The following is a 20836-nucleotide window of genomic DNA, read 5'->3' as shown; positions in this document are numbered from 1 at the left end:
AGCTGTTAAATTATCAGGAGCAGGTCACCAGATGTGCTCCAGATGTGGCTTTCAGATTAATCTTTTAGTTAAATCTTTGCTCTCCAGGAGTATTTTTTAAAAACTTTGAGGTGAAACGGGGTCCCACTCGTGTTAAGGTATGATGGGTGCCACACCTTGTTGCCATACCCAGTTGAGTCCAGTGTTATGTGGCCATTTGGCAGTGCAGTGCGCGTCTTGGACACGGCGCTGCGCTCTCGGCGCTCCGCCGCTCTACTCGTCTGAAAGCACACCCCGCCCTCCCTCCACCTCCATCTCCACCTCAACCAGCGCCGAAACCGCACAACCACAGAGGAGAGCGGACATCCATCCGGCTCTGTGATAGTAACCGAGGCACACCGTTCCCAGCTCAGACCCCTCTCAGTCAGGACACCAGGTTCTCGGGCGCTATCAGTCTCCGGAGGTGCGTCCCGCTCACCCGCTCGCCTGCCGCGCCGTGACGCTCCGCTCCACTCCGCGACGCGCCGGGTCGGTCCGGTCGCTTCCCCCCGTGGAGAACAGCATTCCCTGGAAGCTGGATGAATTATTGGAGAGTTGTGAACAAGTGCGAGAAGAAAGCTGAGGCTCAGGATCTGCCTCCTCGCTCCGTCCAGGAAAGACTAGACTCAGCCAGAGTTGTGGACGATAATGGAGGGGACGTCCCTGTATCTTCCTATTGTTATTTTACTCATGCAATGTAAGTGGGGAACGGAAACTATTTATTCAGAAGAATTAACTCTCTGTTAGTATTTGTGTCTCTCTGTCTCTCCAAGGGATGAAGCTTAGGGTGGACATGATTAAAGTGCCGGGTAGCTTTAGTGTATTTTAGCTGATCCTGCATGTTACTTTTTATTTATCATCATGTCTTTTTTTTTTAACAGCTTACACAGAAACATTGATGTCCAGGGATCAATACTCTGCAGAAAAGTCTTTTAATGTAGCACTCTAGGCTTAGGTGTATACTTTTTAAACAAATGCTGATATATATTTTTTTAAAACCAAAGCTCAGATTAAGTAAATATGTCTTTAATGTGTAGTTTTATTTTGCCTTCCAGTTGTTTCTAACAAAGATAAATTCATCTGAAAACATGAATTTACATTGAAAACAAAGTTTAAACCCAGTGGCAGAATTTAACAATTTGAAGTTTAATATAAAAACTGATGAAATCATTTATTGCAGTTTTGTTTTTTCAGTCAGTTCCTCTGTTAGTGGTTCACTTTTTCAAGGACCCCTGACACAAATTAGACCACGGACGCCCATCTGATAAGATTTGTGCTTTTAGATATTTTATTACAGCAAGTCTACGAAACCCATGACCAAAATAGTCATACATCCTGTCATTGTGTTACTTATGGATGAAATTATAGTGAAAATACATGATTTCCCTTTTTGCTGGAAGCCCCTCAAGGACCCCTGCTCTACCACTGCTCTATGTAGTTAAAGCCCCGCTGTGAGAGTGGGTTGTGTGATGATGCAGCCAGGCTGGGTTCCTTCAAGTTGGCTCTAAAGTTGTACTTGGCGGCGTGCCACCCAAGGGTGTGGGCAGTACGGCGGTAGCGGGTGGGCACCCATTTTGGCTGAAGAGGTGGCGGATCTGTGTGTGTGTGTGTGTGTGAGGTCAGTGGTTGGAGTACCACCAGAAACTTCAAACAGTTCTCGGTCGTGACAACGTGTTTTCATAGCATGTCTGTAACCAGGAGACTGATGGGGGTTGGGAACAAAACAGGAAAATGTGAATGTTCCGGTGGAAATGAGTTGAAAAAATTGAGAAAATCCGGTGTCTTAGAATAACCAAAAAAAAAAAAAAAAAAAAAAAAAAGCATCTAACTTTCCTTGATTGCCTTGCGTGGAAAGCTGTGTGACATGCAGGAAAATAGAAAACAGTGGAAGTGCTGTTAGCACTACGGGGGAGCAGTAGCAGTGTCAGATGGATGTGATGAGACAGTGTGAGTGAGTGACGCACATTTTTACTCTGTGTTGTCCACATTTTGCCACCTGTCAGGCCACCGGGTCACGAGTTCAGAGGTGCGTGTGTGTGTGTGTGTGTGTATCCGGGCCTGCTGTGGACAACCTGACAGAAATCACTCATCTGGCTCGCTGATAGAGGTCAACAGTTTAACAGAGCAGCAATGAATCTACTTCAGCTCCAATGAACGCCTGATGGTTGTATTGTTTAAAAAAGTCTAGGAGGAAGTGTTTTGGGTGGGTCCCTGTGGCAAGAAACCCATCATCCCCCATCTCAACCTCCCTCTCTCTCTCTCTCTCTCTCTCACATACACACACTGCGTCTGACTGAGACAGCTGTTGCTCACGGGGTTACAGTCATACAGAGGGGCTTTGTTCGAATAGAGAGCACATACACACACACACACACACACACAGTCCTCACCCTGTTTTTCTCTGTGCCCCCACAGCCTTGAAACGTGTGTGTTGCCCACACTCATGTTATCTGTATCACACAGCCAGACAGGATATTTCCTATGGGTCCATCTCCCTCCCTTTTTCATTTGTTCCCTGTTAATTTGAATAAGTGCCTTAATTATTACTGCACCATGCTTTTGACCTCAGCTCAGCTCTGGCAACACCCAGCCCCGGTAACACTCTGTACGGACCACGTAATGAGAGCAAAGCTGCGTGCCAAGGAGCGATCGTGCCATCTTTCTATTTTTGCTCAGGCAAGAGGGTGGGTGTCCCTCTGTGAGTTTAAGCTGTCGCAGTGTTTGGTTGATGTTAATGCCACGCACAAGATGTGTTTGTGTGTGTGTGTGTGTAAGCTTGCTTCTTTGTTGTTGCCTTTGTCTAGATGTTTCTGTGCTTCAGAGGCACAACAGGCCCTCAGCAGAAAGCGTTTTAAATCCTGTAGATGCCATACCTGGTGCCATACTGGAGGACCACCAGAGACATGCTGCTGCGAAGCAAATATAAACTTTATTGAAAAAGTCCAGATAAGCTTTTTTTTTGACACCCATTTCAGTGTATGATTCATACTGTGTAAGAAAATGATCTCTTTGATGTTGCATTCATATTAAAACTTTCATTATATGAGCAATTTTGCTGGCCTAGAGTCTTGGACTAATTTAGCGTGCCAATGCCTGTCCAAATCTGGCTTGGGTGCGGCTAACTTGAGCTGATTCTCAGCCCAAATCAGTCCACACGACTGACATCTTATCAAATCTGGCAGACATACATGAACCAGATCCAGCTAATAACTGGTCCTCACAACCAAGTGTTCTGACAAACAGCCTGACTCAGCTGGCTACCGTGTAACGTTGGGTAAAACGACTCAATGTGAGCTAATCTAGAATACTTGTTTTTTTTGCTGTGAACTACTGAACCATTTTACGTTGGTTCAAAAACATCCACTTTTGGTGGACATCAGGGCTAAAATGAAACTCCTTTCTTTAAATTCCTGGGCGTCCACATCAGTGATGACCTCAACTGGACTTTTAACATCACCCAGCTGCTCAAGAAAGCACAACAGCAGCTGTACTTTCTAAGACTAAGGAAATTCGGCATATCACCAAGCTTCTACAGTTGCATCATAGAGGTCATCTTGACCAGCTGCATCACTGTGTGGTATGAGAACAGCACCGCCATGGACCGTTAACGCCCGCAGAGAGTGGTAAACACTGCGGAGAAGGTCGTCAGGGTGCCCCTACCATCTCTGCAGGACACCTAGCACCGTAGAGTCCATAGAAGAGCCTGCAGCATCAGACTCTGCAGGTTTTTCACACTTATGCCCTCTGGCAGGAGGTACAGAAGTGTGAAATGCAAGACCTCCAGGCTGAGGGACAGCTTTTATCCTCAGGCCATCAGACTGATCAACAGATCCAATCCACTGCCCCCAATCTAACCCACCTCACTATACGGGAAGCTTCAGAATTTCATTGTACAGGGAAACTTGTTTTAACTGTGCATATGACAAACGCTTTGACTTTGACTAAAATGAGGCTTGAAATGAGCGAAATGTTAGCTTACGTCTACATGTTAAGGCTGAAACATGCCTCTCTGGGCTGCTCAGGGTCATTGTTAGATATTTAGGCAACTGTTTCTTTTATACTTCGGATTTCGAGTTTTTGCATGTTTTTTCTTGCCCGTCACAAACTCATCTCCCAATGGGAGCTGGATTAACCAATCGGCTTGTTGGACACTCCGCTCCACATGATGCACTGCTGAGATCCTGGGAGGTGTGTGAGCTCCTACATATACCCATAATGCCCTTCTCTGTGTAGACCCGGAGAGACATTTACGTGTATCTTCTGAGAACCATAATTCCAACCTCAGGCTATATGTCTTGTAGGATTATATCTTACATTTGGATGCCTCATGCGTATTTAATTAGATGTTTGTGCTTTGCCTGAATTCATATGTTTACTGCTTGGTCTAAAACTGAGCAGTAAAGCCAAAAAAAACCTACAACAGAGGCAACACTGAAATGACATCCAGTGCAGGCATTTGTCTCTGAACGCTGACTTCTTGGACAGCAGGCCTTTTATTTAGAAAGCCACACCATATGAACATTACCCACCATGCAGTTGTGAAATGAACCGAACAGGCCATGTGTTTGTCGTCTGCCTCGACGCCTTTTTGTAGCTAATTGAGGCCATTGAAGCTGACAGTGCTCGTACTAGTGGAGCACAAAGCGAAGTGCGACACAGGGGCAGCAGGACCTCACATACAGAACCTTTTTGCTCATTTTTTTTTATGTCAGTGTGTGTGTGTGTCAGTCAGTGTGACAGTCAGCCATGCAGAGATAAATTGTAGGCATGTTGTCAGCACTGCTATATTTCCTTTTTCTCAAAGAGACACCCTTCAAGGTGGCGGCGGGCCTGGTCTCACACTATGTGACAAGAGCTTCTCCCATTCACAGCCCTACTGTCTGAGAGGATCTCCTTCGCCTTCAATCCCACTCTCTCTTTTATTCATGCCTCTCCGGGTCTCTGGTCCCCTCTCCACCGCCGCCTCCGCCTCACTCTCCTCCTCTCCTTTTCATTTGTATTCTATTCTTAGGGCCGCTCATCTCTCCTTTGTCGTTCATTCTCGTCCCCCCTTTTTAATCTCATTGTATCTCCCTCCCTCCTCGTGTTCATCCTTTAGCGAGACAATGCTCCTCAGAGGGTGTCGAGGTACACGAGCCAAGGCTACGATGATAATCCTGTTACACTGCCGCAAGTCAACACATGGCAAAGTGAAGGGAAGAGAAGAGCGTCTGGTGGGAGAGCGTGCAGTTTTAATTCACTTAGCAGGAAGTTTGACCAAGTGAGGCTGGTGAAAATTGAGCCAACTTTAGGAAAAGCTTTTAAAAAGTGCATAGTGCTGCATTTTGTAGATGACATTACTATTGTATAGGCTGTTGTTTATTTAACAGCGAAATTAAAAATAGCAGTTGTGGATATAAGAGCAAGAGAGACTTTTATAGCTCTGCTTATAGCTCCATGCTCAGTTTGTATGGCCATCCGACATGTCCACCTTCCTGTTCTCTTACATCCACGCTTCCTGCTCTTTGTCTCAGTTCGCCTTCCATTCTTCCGTGGTCACCCCTCCCTTCGAACCTCTGTAGTTAAGTAACAATGGGCTTCACACAGGAAGTAACTGACAAACAGGACACTGGAGGACTGACTAAGTAATCCCAGTGTAAATGTTGAGGATTTTGAGATGTTAATCTGTACGCGTCATGCTATTTGCTGAAACAATGGCAGGAAAAGTAAATGTGTGTGTGTCTCCTACGGGCGAGTTAAGTTATTGAGTGTGTGAAGGCTCCTCTCCTGTGACCTCTTCATTCCGCCAAATTAGTTAGAAGTTTTCACATCTTGAACTAAAAATGAGTTTTGCGAAGGCCTTAATGTTCCGCTAAGTACCCTTGAGGCCCATTCAACATTTATTATGTAATTTCATGGCCTTCAGTCTAAAAATCTTTTTTTTTTTTTATTTTTTTTTTTTTAAAAACTTTTCTTAATTTGCTAGACTTCTGGGAGCTGTGAGGCTTTTAGAGATTAGCTGTTCCTACCATGATGTGCATGTTTCTAACCTGTTTCTCACTCAGGTGACCTTCCCCACCCCATTTAACCTGTAATCAACAGCACAATCAGACAATAATCCGTCTCCCTAAACCAATCAGCACACAGGAAAGGCAGCTCCCGCTTCCTCTTCCTGTTTGGATGTTGTGGGGGTATCTGTGACACGCAGGCGGCAAAGAGGCAAACACCGACAGTGTGCAATCTGCCTCTTTAGCTAATGTCCCCCATTCATCAGGTTAATCTGGACAAGCCTCTGCGGTGAGCTTTGGAGGTTTGGCGACCTTGTCCTAACCTGTGCTTAAATTAACATACGGCGGGCTGCTCCTTAACCCCCCCCCCCTCACCCCCATCCCCCCCCAGGATTAAAGCAGAAGAGGGAGTAATCCTGCCGTCACCTCACATCTCCAGGAGAAACTCAGACTGCTGCGTCCTCCTCGGTCGAGCAAGAGAGTCCAAAGACAGCCATTAAGCATTCTCCTCTTGCATTTGGCGGGCAATGTGGAGCACTTTACCCAATTCACCTTGCCCCCCTAATGGATGACAAGCGATATTGTGTTCTGAACTGCTCTCCTCTGTTTTTTTTTTTTTTTTAATCTCCCACTCTCCTTCTCCACCACCACCAGGTTCCCCCTCCGTTCCTGTTACCGTGTCGACCAACAGACACAAGGTGGAGGTGCGGGAGTTCTCAGGTGAGGCAAAAAAAAAAAAAGAGAAAAAAAGCAGCTCACATCCAGGCCGCCTCGTCTCACTTTTTGAGCCATTTTTATCCTCAAGAGCTTCTATCAGATTCTCTCTGACAGAATAAACTATGAGGCTATAAATAGAGCAAGCAGTTAAAAATGCCAGTGATCGAAGGCTTCGCTGCTCTGCCATAAATATCTCATTGGTCTTGTTCCTTTCTTTCAGATGCAGTGCTGTCCTGCATGTTCCGCACAGAGAAGGACCAGAGTCCGCGCATCGAGTGGAAGAGGAAGGGGAAAGATGTCTCCTTTGTGTACTTTGATGGACAATTCAAAGGTGAGAAAGCGGCCTGTCGCTCTTTATCCCTTGGGTGACAAACAGGGCATTTGTTTTAATCAGCTTGCAGTACCAGCTGGAGGGGGTTTGCCACAAAGGATGAGAGAAAACACCCAAGTACAGCGAGACAGGAATGATGTATAAAGTGTAAGAGATATTTTAGCATGTGTCAATGAGGTCAAAGCATAAAATCATAGCGTGTCTCTTATCCTTGATCACTCTCTCTCTCTCTCTCTCTCTCTCACCGTTAAGGTTTAGTGATGTGAATTTAATGGGTGAAATAAATAATGAATCATAGCTTTCACCTGGTCACAGTCTTAAAAGGACAACGCAGTTAGCCTGAGAGTTTTACTCAAATATATCAAGGCTTCAAAATACCTCTCTGACGCAACTCCACCCCACAGCTGAAGTTAGCATAAAAGGTGACGTGAATAAAGAGTTACTTCTTTGGAAGAGCTGCTGCCAACGAGCAGCTTTTAAATTCACCTGAGTGATGAAAAACATTTTGATGTCAGTGTAAGAAATGCAGAAATGCATTATGGTCTATCTGGAGACATCTTTCTTTTTTATGTTGCTGAAAAGTTGACTTGTTAGAGGCTCATAAACCATCTCAACTAACTTCTTACCTTGGTTAAAACCTAATTCAGTAGAAAGTAAAATAAATGTAAATTATGGAAGCAAAACAAGCAAAGAGGACTGCACCAGTTTTCACTGGGATCGTCTCATTTTTCTACAAACAAAAACGTACCTGAATCATTTTAACGATGCTATAAACATGATGTCTGCTTATAGTAGCCTTAGCCCTCAGCCAGGGAAGACATGTCCTCTGATCTTCATGTCCTCTCTCTCTCAGGTTCCTTTGAAGGGCGGGCGACCATGGAAGGTGCGACAGTGACGCTGAAAAGGGTGACCCAGGAGGATGCTGGGGAGTACCGCTGTGAGATCAGCGCTCCTCTTGACTCTGTAAATCTGGGCGAGACTAATGTCACCCTCAAAGTCTTGGGTAAGACTGCCTGAGAATCAACAAAGAAAAAAAAGGCTAAAATTAGGTTTTGCTTATGCTTTTGTAATATTTACTCTGTAATGTCCTCCAGTACCCCCACACACCCCGTCCTGTGAAATCCCCAGTTCGGCAGTGACGGGCTCAGTAGTGCAGCTGCGCTGTAGGGACCAGCAGAGCATCCCGCCTGCTAAGTACGTCTGGTTCAAGGACAACCAGCCAATCAGCACGCCACGGCACGCCAACGCCACCTATCTAATCAACTCACACACAGGAGTACTGGTGAGAGAAGGAACACTGGTGTGTGTGTAGATAAAGAAAATGTGAAAGGGTTGAGTGTGTATTGGGAAATATTTTACAGTGTCTCCTTACAGTAACATGTCTTATTGAAAGGAGGATAGAGATGCTTCTATTTAGTTTAGTTTGATTGCTCTTCAGCAGTAAAAATGTTCTCATGTTCTCTATTTTCTAACAACTGTTAAAACCATCCTCATGAAAGTTTTCTTCTTCTCTCCTTGTGTCTGCTGCAGGAGTTTAAAACTGTGGCCAAAGAAGACACCGGCCGGTACAGCTGCGAGGCTTCGAACGGGGTGGGACAGCCCAAGAAGTGTGAGGGCAAGCACATGACGATAGGTGTGTGTGTTTTTTTTGTGTGTGTCAGCACTTTATCCTGCCTCTTCCCCCCAAACCTTTCAGTAATGGAGAAAGTCAGGGATGCAGTGGAGAGGAAAAGCCTGCTAAACTCACTTCTCCCTGCTTCTAAAACAGAGTACGAGAGCGTACTCACCTTTATAAACTAACTCAAAGCTTGAAGGGCTACTGTATCTATTGGGACAAGTTATATTGTCTAAAATTATGCTGTTTTGTATGGAAAGGTCATCAACTTGCTAATAAATCCTACAACGTGCTCTAGGTTAATGCACACAAGCATGTCACGCAATTAATAAATTATTGAGAGTATTATAGGAGTACAGGAAGAGACCGAGTTGCATTTAAAATATAGCCTTCCTGTTGAGGTTGATGTTTGAGGTCCATATATTTCCCCCCATTTTTTTTTTTTTTGGTGACTTACTGCTTCAACGTAATGAAATAGGAAAGGGAGAGTTTTTCTCCATCCGTTTCTCACCTCACGTGACAAACAGATCATAACTCAAGTGTTTATTCCCATCTCCTTCCTGCTTCCAGAGGACGTCAACGTCACAGCCGTGGTGGCGGCGGTGGTGGTGGTCTGCCTGGTCATCGTGGTCTGCGGATGCGGGGGATTCGTCTTGCATCGCAACGGCTTCTTCAGCAGTGAGTTTGTCCCTTTAGTTCAGTTGTTTTCAGTAATTTGTTTTTTTCATCTAATAGACACTTGATCTGCTTGTATGAGCTGTACATCAATTATTAGAAATATTGTTTGTACTTTCTCCATAAAATGTGACACACGCTCTTTTCTTTTTTTTTTTTTTTTTTGTCTTGCATGATCCTCCCGACTCATCCATCAACAGGACACAGAGGAAGGTAAGAGCTCTGTGATTGCATTAACATTGATGTGAACAAACACAGGCTAATATCCTAAAGACTGAGGGAGGAGGAGGAGGAGGAGGAGGAGGAGGAGGAGGAGGAAGAGGGGGGGTGGGAGGGGGGTGGTCTGTTGTTGTTGCACTTAGACTGTGTGTCTGCGTGCTGAGTCAGGATTGTGTAGAGTGACAGCTGTGGCTGTGTGCGTCTATACGTGTGTGTGTTTTTGAGCTACAGCAGCGCCTGTTCTTCTACTCATCTGGTGATTGGCGCCAACAGATGTAAGAGCCATGGGAAAAGTTTTTTTTTTTTTTATATACATCGATTGCCTCTTGCAGGCAGATGTACATCTGTTGAAATTGTGTCAAGTTTGTCCGACCGATGATCTAACAATGCAGAGGAAGAGAAATAATCAGTGCAACATAATTACGGAATAATTACTGGCCGTTAATCAGCAAGGAGGAAAATATTGTCACTTGAAAGAATTGCAGGCAATTAAACTGATTGGAGGGGTAATTTGAAATGGATTATTTAGATATTGAAGGGATTGGAGGATGAGAAAGTGGCATAACAGAGGGCTGGTAGTGCAGTGCAGTGCATTTACACACAATAACAGGCCTTGTCCTGCAAATACACCAGGGTGGGTGTAAGGATGTTTTGATGCCCGACTGGTTGTTAAGCCAGAAACCGCGGACATAAATGCATGTCCTCATGTGACTGGTCTAACTTGCTTGACTTTGTTATTTGATTACTTGCTTGTTACTGCGCAGCATTTGATGGAGAGTCAGCGTGGAGCTCTCCTTGAAGCTGATGCGAAAGCTCTTTGTCTAGGTTAAAGTCTGATGCTTATCCCACTGAGCTAACTGGAGCTGTCAGTGTCAACTTCTATTTATAGAACAGGCTTCTTCACAAAGACTCAAAGACAATGTGACATGATTTCTGATGCACCAATAGTAGGCACAAGTTAACAGAGTAGGAATGCAGATCTAGGGTGTAACTGTGCCTTTCAGAGAAAAGGACATGGCCAGGACCTGGTGAGAAGGATGGCTGTTATACCTTGTTAAACACTGACCAGACTCCAGTTTTACATCATCCTTAGAGATGACAGTTGTAAAAAAGAAGTGAAGAATTTGGGCTGTTTGTCAGGGAGGTTTAATATCATAAAAAATAATACAAGTTAGAGTTAAGTCAAAGTGTCCTTGAACAATACACCTCACTGTCTATGTATTCTGATGGTTACATTACATACAGTATATATTTAAAGAAACATTGTTTACAGTTTTATATTTAATTTCTAGCAATTTATAACCTCAAACACTTTTTAGGAGGACAAGGCTATCAATTGCGTCACAAAACATAAGACAAAAATAAATGATTAACACATTACTGTGTAGCAGGTTCAAAGAAGCTAGAGTGAAGATACTGGTATCATATGAAAGTAGACGATTTAAGGCATCCATTTGTACCAATCATGTCATTAGGTTAAATTTTGGCGAGGGAAAAGGGGTCCCTTTGATCTGTCTCTCTCTTTGTGTCTTCCATGTGTGAATCCAAATCTTTCCTTGTTCATATTTGCAAGGACTATTGTGGACCTTGTTAAAATTCAACTGGCACTTGAACATGGAACACATTTATTGTTGCTAATCATCATTTATATTAGTACATATAAGAAATTATTGCCCTCTAAGCTGATTTTAATGGTCTTGATGGTTTTGAAATTCAACTGGCACTTTAACATATAGGCCTATATTAGGCATATAAGATGCTATTAAACAACAGTATTTTACATTAATTCCGTGATTTTACATTTTAATATCCATTATTACAAGCTAAAATATTAAGAAGAAAAAAGCATTTAATCGCAATTGATCACAGCAAATTGTGTGATGAGGTTTTCTTTAATCAATTGACAGCCCTATAAAAAGCTTATTATCAAGAGTTATTTCAAAGCTACTTTTGAAACTGATTTCTGTAGTTTTTCCTTTAATTAACTATAGAAATGTATAAGGGGCCTAAACTGGAGCCCTGGGGAACATCAATTATTAAATAGCCACTTAAGAACAGATATCCAGTCACAGTAAGTAGACGTCTTGCTCAAGGACACTTCCACAGCTGCAGCACAAACCTTAAAGAAAAGGCAGTAGCAAAAAGTTGCATAGGGTGTGGATTTTGTATATCATGGGTGTTGGATTGCTGCATGTGATTGGCTCACCACTTGGCTGGCTCACCCCCATCATTTCAATTTGGCTCTGCTGCATCATGATCGGCTGCATGTCTGTACAGCATTGCCGCTAATAACCCCCCACCCCACCCCCCAACCCCCTCCGTAAAAGCATGGTGTGCAGTGTGAGTCTGAAATGACCACCCCTCTCGTTAAACCTTTTTAAAGCCAACAAACTGACCCCAACAGGTCATTTTGGATCTCCCAGTGTCATGGGGCAGCCCACATCAGCAGCCAAACCCTGCACAGAACTGAGGACACGTGAGTGCTTAGACAGACTGACAGACAGATATGGAAGCAAATAACCGCTGTAATAATCATTTGAATCTTATATGTAGCTGAATACTTAGTTGTGAAATTATTCAGGCTTGATCGTTTATCCTTGGTAGCTGGGATTTTGACGTTTTTGGTGATACATATTGAGGCGACCTGTTAAACCTCTGTTCTGGCCCCTTCTGCTCTCTGTGATCACCTATGCTGTTTTAATGCAGCATAATTCACAATATAGTTCTCATTTACATATTTTCCTGTGTCAAGTATGAAAGTATCTATCACCACATTCATATAAATGAGCTGCAAATGTATTTATGCTGCGTCGTGATGCTATGTGGCTGTGCTTGAATTGTAACATTCATTTCAAATTTCATACTTGTTCCGTTATCTGACAAGAGACACAGAAAAATATGTAAATGAGAACAACTATATTGTATATTTGGCTGCAGTAAAACACAGTATAGTTGATCACAAAGAGCAAGAAGGGTTAGAACAGAGGTTTAATGGACCGTCAAATGTTCATGGTTTATTAATCTGCTTTATTCTTATCAGACGGCGCTCTCAAATGTTTGTGTGTATATATCAGAGACAGCTTATTCTTTGATGTGTTATATATTTGTATTAGTTTTCTTGAGTTGCCGTTATGATGCTTTTCAAATTTTTGTGTGTTTCATGTATACTCTCACCTCTAAGGTGTACCCATGTCAGGTTTTGCCCCTCATAGTGAATTTGGTAGTTGTGTGGGTTCCTCTGTGGGAAGTCTACCCTTGATTGTTATTCACCATAGATGTAGGGTTGAAGGATATAGGAGCTGTGCTTGTTACATAGTTTGTATACAATTGAACATTTGTAGTCATTGAAATGAGACACAAACTGCCTTCCACACTCGAGTGCACTGGAAGCTTTATGTATATACGATGTGATTTTGTTTAGTCATTAAGCTCTCATGATGACACGCTTGTGCCGAGCTCATGGAATAGTCTATCTTGTATAACCATCAAGCGCTCCTGGCTTGTTTGAAGTTTGTATACTTGTTCATTTCCTATTCCTTTCAGTTTTCTGTAGTGGTTACATTTTTCAAACAGGTTTTCAGTTGTGTAGAAGATTCAAATCATTATGCTTGCTTTTTGCTTCCATAGACAAACCAGCCAACTGTATATACCAACTCATTTTGTGTATATTTGTATTTATTAAGAACAGACATCCAGACTTACAGGTTCCTTACAGTCCTCTCTCCAGCTAAATACAGTGCTCCAGTTCAGAGGCAGCACTTCCTTTTTACCCAATGGGAGGTTTGCCATGTATGATGTGCATTATTTATGCAGGGCAAGATATGACTCAGGATATAGCTGTCCGCCTCGAGTTTCTTCTTCTCTTTGTGACTGTGTCAAACTGTCCGATATGCTTACCATGTCTTTGTCTTTCAGGTCCAATGTCAACTACATCCCTCCGCCCCAAGAAGTAAGTCTGATTTTTTTTCTTCTTCCCCTCCGTCTCTGCACCTCCCACTTCCCCTTTCATTTTAGGCACCGAGTAGTGTCGCTGAAGTTAAGGATAAGGCTAGCACATTTTCTGTTTTTCTTATAGTCAACAAATCATGTGTAGTCAAACCAATAATAGACTCATCCTACTAAGTATTGTGTGTATAGCCAAAGCGTGATATATCTTATTCTTCTGTGCTGTAGACTTCTGTTGTCCAAAAACTATTAACACGTAAGTGAGTCACACCACTTTAGTGACATGTTCCTTCACCCCGCAGGCTACCATAGTTTGTTTAGAAACTACAGTGGCCATCAATGGCAGACACGGTGCAACTTAAGCAAACACATCCCAATAGACAAGACATAGGCAAATTAAGAAAACATTATCATCAATTTGACAACACGCACGCAACATTTAGAAAACACACTGCGAATATCACAACACATTACAGTAACGACAACTGAAGTGTTTCCAGAGGACATTAAAGAGTGATGAACATATCAATAACTCATAAGCGAAACATTAAAACACAAATGATGCCTCTTTCCTACTGTAGTAAGGTAGACAACGAGCTACAACCTTATTTTCACGAAAACGAGCCGCCCTTGCTAAATAACGTTGTTTTCTAGGTACAGCTGACTGTGAGACCTTCTAAGAAGTGCAACACCAAAAGGGATACCTCAAACAATTATTCTTATACAGTGTAGTGTCTTCAAAATGATTTCACACATCAGTGGTCCGCTGTTGGTTATACTCCAACAAATAGTTTTGGAAAAAAAAAAGAATATTGTTTGAAGTATCTCTATTTGGTGTTGCACTTTTTAGATGGTCCCTGTGCACTGGTCTCACAGTTGGCTGTACCTAGAGAACAATGTTATTTGGACAGCTCGTTTTGGTGAAAATAAGGTTGTAGCTCATTGTCTACCTTACTACAGTAGGAAAGAGGCCTCATTTGTGTTTTAATGTTTCGCTTATGAGTTATTGATATGTTCATCACTCTTTAATGTCCTCTGGAAACACTTCAGTTGTCGTTACTGTAATGTGTTGTGGTATTCGCAGTGTGTTTTCTAAATGTTGCGTGCGTGTTGTCAAATTGATGAAAATGTTTTAATTTGCCTGTGTCTTGTCTATTGGGATGTGTTTGCTTAAGATGCAGCGCGTTTGCCCTTGATGGCCACTGTAGGAAACGGCTCCAAAGAGTAATAGCAGTGGTAAGATAGTCACTTTCAGGAGAGTGGTTCCTTGTACGACAGATGCCACTGCACATGTGTGGGAATGCAGTTCCATTTACAGAGCTTTGCTAGCTTGTTGTGCTACATATCACAACCTCTTGACTTTGTGCTGCATTGTACAAAGTCTAGATGTTGTGTTATGTAGCACAATAAGCTAGTGAAGCTCTGTAAATAAAACTGTGTTCCCGCACATGCGCAGTGGCGTCTGCTGTACAAGGAACTTCTTTCATGCGTGTGACTATCTTTTCACTGTTGTTAGTCTTTGGAGCTGTTTCTAAACAAACTGTGGTAGCCATTGACTGCAGGGTGAAGGAACATGTCACCCAGTGTGGCTCATTGATGTGTTTAATAGTTTTTAGGTGACAGAGGTCTACAACACCGAGGAATATGACATATCAGGCTTTGCATACACACACAATACATGTAAGTAGGATGGGTTTATTGTTGGTTTGGATGGACATGAGATTTGTTGACAATAAGAAAAACACAGAAAATTGCCAGCTGATGTTATCTGGGCTTGTTTTTAGGTTCTTGAAGATGTTTCACCTCTGACTGGTGGGTAGGCCCCTGTATCTCACCTCTGTAGGGAGGTTTACACCTTCAGGGTCATTGACGTCACATGTGGGTCTTTAGTTCACCAGGTTGTCATGTGAGAGTTGCAGACATTAATCGAGGTGTAAATAGTGTTAAACTGCCTGGGAGGAAAGGACAGTATTGTAAGAGGCTTATAAATTGTGTGGTGGACCACCTCCTCTGTTGAGTGATGTTTTTTCCAGTTTGACATAAATGGCTTCCTCTTCCCACCACCTTTAATCTCTATCCAGTATGTGTACATTGCTGTGTTCAAAGGACTGTCTCTTATCCTTCAGATATAGGTAGACAGCTGAGTCTTGACCTGAGGAGATGGCTCATGTGCTTAAATGCTTGTTTTGTCTCCCCGATGTATAGAGCTGTGCATTCTTTGTTGCATTAAACTGCATGTACTATATTGCTCTGCTTAAATGTTTGGATGTGTAGTCTTTAGGATGGGCAGGTTTCTGTCTTAGTGTGTTGCGAGGCTTGAAAAACACTAGGAAGCAGTGCTTGTTGAAGATCCTCTTGAGTTTCTCAGATCCTCCATCCACTTTCGGAATGACAGTGTTGTAGTGCTTTTTCTTCTCATCTTCACCTGTAATCATGGTGTTCTTACTGGATCCTTGTGGCTGTTTTGACAAAGGCACAGTTTAAGTAGCCACAAGCTTTTAGAGCTTCCTTCAGGTGTTTGTGCTCCTCTTTCGCTCAGTACTTGTAGGCATATAGTCAGCCGTATTGTGCAGGGTTCTGTTAATCTCCAGCTTGTTCCATAGTGAGTGATGAGTCAGTAAATAGTGACTGATGTTTCCTGTATATTTCAATGTTAAGGCTTATTTCCCCTTCAATGTGTACTGCATAGCCCAAGAAAGCCTAACTATATTCCGGTATGTCCTCATGTGAACTGGATGTTGCTGTCCACTGAGTTTATATGTTCTGTGACACTTTCACTTCCTGGATTTTATTTTGATCTAAGTGCTGTCCACATATCTGAGTAAGTGGCTAGGTGATGTTCCCTTGAAGGAGCTCAGGGGTCTCTATTTCCTCCATGTAGAGGTTAGCCCCAATGGGAGACGCTGGTTGAAACCATGCTTCTGTGAGTAAAGACCTTCATTGTATTTGAAAAGGTGGTGTTCAGACAGGCCCCACATCTGGTCTGAGGTTAGTTCCGTTTTTGCCTATGGTTTTGTCTAGTAGCAGATGTTTCCTTAGTGACTCCACTGCCATCAATAATTGGAATACATGCGAAGAATGAAGCAATGTTGTATGACACCATGGTTTCATCAGAGTGCAGTTTCAGGTCCTGAACTTGATTGGCAAAGTTCTTGGAGCTTTGGGTGTGGTTTGCAGTGTTAAGAGGCTTTGGTTGATAACACTGCAAACCACATCCAAAGCTCCAAGGACTTTGCCAATCAAGTTCAGGACCTGAAACTGGACTCTGATGAAACCATGGTGTCATACAACATTGCTTCATTCTTCGCATGTATTCCAATTATTGATGGCAGTGGAGTCACTAAGGAAACATCTGCTACAAGGCAATAACGGAACCAACCTCAGACCAGATGTGGGACCTGTCTGAACACCACCTTTTCAAATACAATAAGGGTTTTTACTCACAGAAGCATGGGTTCAACCAGCGTCTCCTGTTGGGGCTAACCTCTACATGGAGGAAGTAGAGACCTCTGAGTTCCTTCAAGGGAACATCACCTAGCCACTTACTCAGATATGTGGATGACACTTAGATCAAAATAAATCCCAGGAAGTAAAAGTGTCACAGAACATATAAACTCAGTGGACAGCAACATCCAGTTCACATGGGAGGACATACCGGAATATAGTTAGGCTTTCTTGGGCTATGCAGTACACATTGAAGGGGAAATAAGCCTTAACATTGAAATATACAGGAAACATCAATCACTATGGAACAAGCTGGAGATTAACAGAACCCTGCACAATACGGCTGACTATATGCCCACACGTACTGAGCGAAAGAGGAGCACAAACACCTGAAGGAAGCTCTAAAAGCTTGTGGCTACTTAAACTGTGCCTTTGTCAAAACAGCCACAAGGATCCAGTAAGAACACCATGATTGTAGGTGAAGATGAGAAGAAAAAGCACTACAACACTGTCATTCCTAAAGTGGATGGAGGATCTGAGAAACTCAAGAGGATCTTCAACAAGCACTGCTTCCTAGTGTTTTTCAAGCCTCGCAACACACTAAGACAGAAACCTGTCCATCCTAAAGACTACACATCCAAACATTTAAGCAGAGCAATGTAGTACATAGTCTACAGTCTAATGCAACAAAGAATGCACAGCTCTATACATCAGGGATACAAAACAAGCACTTAAGCACATGAACCATCTCCTCAGGTCAAGACTCAGCTGTCTACCTACATCTAAAAGGATATGGGACACTCCTTTGAAGACAGCAATTTACACATACTGGATAGAGATTAAAGGTGGTTTAAAAGAAGAGTGAAGGAGGCCATCTATGTCAAACTGGAATAACATCACTCAACAACTGAGTTAGTCTACAACACAATTAATCAGCCACTTACAATACTGTCCTGACATCCCTATCCAGACAGTTTAACACCAAATTACACCTTGATTACATGACTACAACTATTCTCACTTGGCAACCAGATGGACTAATGAGCCACACTTGACTTCAATGACTCTAGGTGTAAACAACTCTACAAGAGGTTAAATGCATGGGACTCACCACCAGTCAGTCCGAGGAAGTCTTCGGGATGAGCGGTGAAACATCTTCAAGAAGTCCAGTCGCTGTTTTTGATTGATGCATCACAGAGAACCGTAATTCTGAAATAAATGCAAGAAAACAATACTTAAGTACTTCTTTTCTGTGTCCCAGGATTTCAAACACACTCAGTCATTCATGCTCTGAGAAGCTGGCCTTCCTTGAAGAATAACATCACCCTCGTGATATGGTGCCAACACTGGATTCAGATTTTTTTTCCCCCCTCCTTCTCTGGACTCAGAATGAGCTCTTTGATCTTCCAATAAAATGCTAATTTCAATCTTCTTCCTCTACCGCTCCTTTTGGATGGGTAATGACAAGCAGATTTGCAAGGCTTCTTACTCTCTCGCTTTGCTGTGTGGGTCGCCTCTGTCATAAATGTTTTCTGCTCATATGGGATTCAGTACAGTTTCATGGCACTCTGCTCCCCCCTGGTGGTCAGATGTTGAAATTCCAATTGATCTTTTTTGAATGATCCAGGGACAGAGCTTTCTACACATTTGGTTGTTTTCTTCCCTCTGCAGGCCAATCGTTTTAACTACCTATGTTTTCTTTTACCAAAGACGATCATTTAAGGAAATTTTGTTGCTTTAAAAATTTTAATCTTCAAAAGGAGAATTATCCTTAAAGCCATAGTGAAAGCTGTTCAGTTGCATAGTGGTTTTCAATCTACTCAAACATAAATGCAGTTTACCTCAGCATCTGCCACATGCCAATTTTCTGTAATACTGGGGCCCCAGTCAGGGAAAACGCTCCAGCCAATTATCGAGACCAACCCCATTCCATCCTAATGTGCCTGCATGGTCTTTTTATATTATATATATATATTCCTTGTGCCTTTTTAATTTGTCTGTCGTATTTATCTATGGATCACAGTTTTTTGTAAAGAACTTGCCTTACTTTTTCTGTCTTTATATTTTTGTGCCACTGTTTATCAATGTTTATCAAATGGAGTGTCTGTTTTTAGACAGTGTGTGAATGGTTGTTCAGAGTTTTATTTGAATGGTGTATCAGTAATAAAAAGGTTTTCTATTAAAAGCCATATTTGCCATTATTCCTGTAATCACAATTATCAGAAACTGACAAGTAATCATTACTCGTGTGACATTAACGCAAAATCTGGTTGTCTTTCATGATCTACTGCACTAATTAGTCTGCAAATATTTTCATAATCGAATAATTTAAAAAATGTATTTTGTTACGCAAAAATGTTAAACATTTGCTAGTTGCATATTCTTAAGTGAGGATTTCCAGCTTATTTGTGTCATAATAGTAAACTGAATTTCTCTGGATTTTTGACTATTGATAGGACAAAACATGACATTTGAAGACATCACTAATGGATCTTAGAAATTAGAAATTTTCTCTATTATCTGACATTTTATAGACAAAGCAATTAATTGAGAAAATTGGCTGATAAATCTTTATGAAAATAATTGTTAGTTGCATCCCAATTGTCACTGCCTTATTCCAGAAACTTAACTGCATCTTTTTCATCTGCACATCACATACATGCTCACAAGCTCTTCTGTATTCCCAAACAGGGAAATACTCGCGCGGCGAAAGCAAGACTATCTTTCAAGTGCATTTCTTTCTGACAGGCATGTAGCATCAGAGACTGGTTGACAGGCAGCCTGATACACAAGAGCGAGAGTTCAAACCCCAAATCCAGTTTAATATTTGATAGAGACTCTATAAATGAGATTAAAGCTATGTTTTCATGGGCCTTTCATGGGACACGTTTTTTAAAAATCCTATGAATAGGGAATGAGAGATAAGATTTAGTTATAACCGAGGCATTCATGCACAGTTCACACAGTGTTCACATATTCTATTTATGTGTATCTAGCAACTCTGGCATTGCAAATCCCAGTGAGCTACTGCTTGGTACATTTCCTGAGTTTAACATTAAAGTTGGGCTGCACAAAAGCAACAGGTCAGATGGAAACTTACCCCTTCTGACACTATGTTGGGTTTCAAATATTCATCCTAGAAAAGCTTAAATTCATCTCTGACCTTGTCGTGATACAGTACTCGCAAGACCAAATCAGAGCGACAGCAAATCATCTAGGTCAGCCAACATTTGGCTCACTCCAATTTATCAGTGAATTTCACATAACTCCATATATATTACTACCAGCTGAAGAGCTATTCACAACAGTTGACATAATGCTGTAAGAATGCCATGATTAAAACAAAAATATCTAATTACAGAGATTATATACATTATGTTTTAATACTGGTCAAAAGGCCTTTTTAGACATTTACATAGATGTATATATGGGTATATTTATAAGAAGTTGGAGCAAGCTATGGTTCACCCTGATTAACACTTTCAAATCTATTGCAATTACTATTTTTGGCAGGCAATCAAGTATCTCCCAAAATTATTGTCTTTTTATATTACTGTTCCTCCACCGCTGCTTATTTAAACACTGGACATGCAAAGAGTGAATTTTGTACTAAAAATGGCCTAACTTTGAAAGATTCTCACATGATTGTCAAAGTGAGACTGCACAAGTCTCATATTACTTTTAATTTTAGAAAACATTTTTACAACTGGATTTTGTCCCCCAGTTTTTGGGAGATGATTAGAAGAAGCTCAATAATTCATTTGGGCAGCTGATTAATATTTGAAGACTGAAAAAGTGTGAAACTATCCTTTAACTTCTTGGATTAGTTATGTCACAACAGATAATATATTTTAATAAAAATATTTTCAGATACGAGACTAGTTA

The 20836-nt window shown here is 42.0% G+C and overlaps 1 protein-coding gene across 1 annotated transcript; it reads left to right on the top strand.

The window, feature by feature from the left end:
- Nucleotides 1–203: 203 nt before the first annotated feature.
- jam2a (junctional adhesion molecule 2a) lies at nucleotides 204–20749 on the top strand. The gene is made up of 11 exons (XM_044344855.1): nucleotides 204–715; nucleotides 6660–6725; nucleotides 6943–7053; nucleotides 7907–8056; nucleotides 8148–8335; nucleotides 8584–8686; nucleotides 9239–9346; nucleotides 9544–9556; nucleotides 11967–12038; nucleotides 13478–13511; nucleotides 18213–20749. The coding sequence occupies exons 1-11, from the start codon at nucleotides 667–669 to the stop codon at nucleotides 18243–18245; spliced, it is 927 nt and encodes a 308-aa protein (XP_044200790.1). The 5' UTR covers nucleotides 204–666; the 3' UTR covers nucleotides 18246–20749.
- The last annotated feature ends 87 nt before the right edge of the window (nucleotides 20750–20836 follow it).

The sequence above is a fragment of the Thunnus albacares genome, chromosome 24 (assembly GCF_914725855.1).
Source record: "Thunnus albacares chromosome 24, fThuAlb1.1, whole genome shotgun sequence".
Classification (NCBI taxonomy): domain Eukaryota; kingdom Metazoa; phylum Chordata; class Actinopteri; order Scombriformes; family Scombridae; genus Thunnus; species Thunnus albacares.
Note: the sequence above shows the minus strand (reverse complement) of the source record. Positions and strands in the feature narration are given on the sequence as shown.

Bases quoted from the DNA above. Each gene is read 5' to 3' on its own strand.
- jam2a (XM_044344855.1), top strand. From the start codon at position 667: ATGGAGGGGACGTCCCTGTATCTTCCTATTGTTATTTTACTCATGCAA. The intron at 8,336-8,583 runs GTGAGAGAAGGA...TGTCTGCTGCAG, and splicing joins ACTCACACACAGGAGTACTG to GAGTTTAAAACTGTGGCCAA. The intron at 12,039-13,477 runs GTGAGTGCTTAG...TTTGTCTTTCAG, and splicing joins CTGCACAGAACTGAGGACAC to GTCCAATGTCAACTACATCC.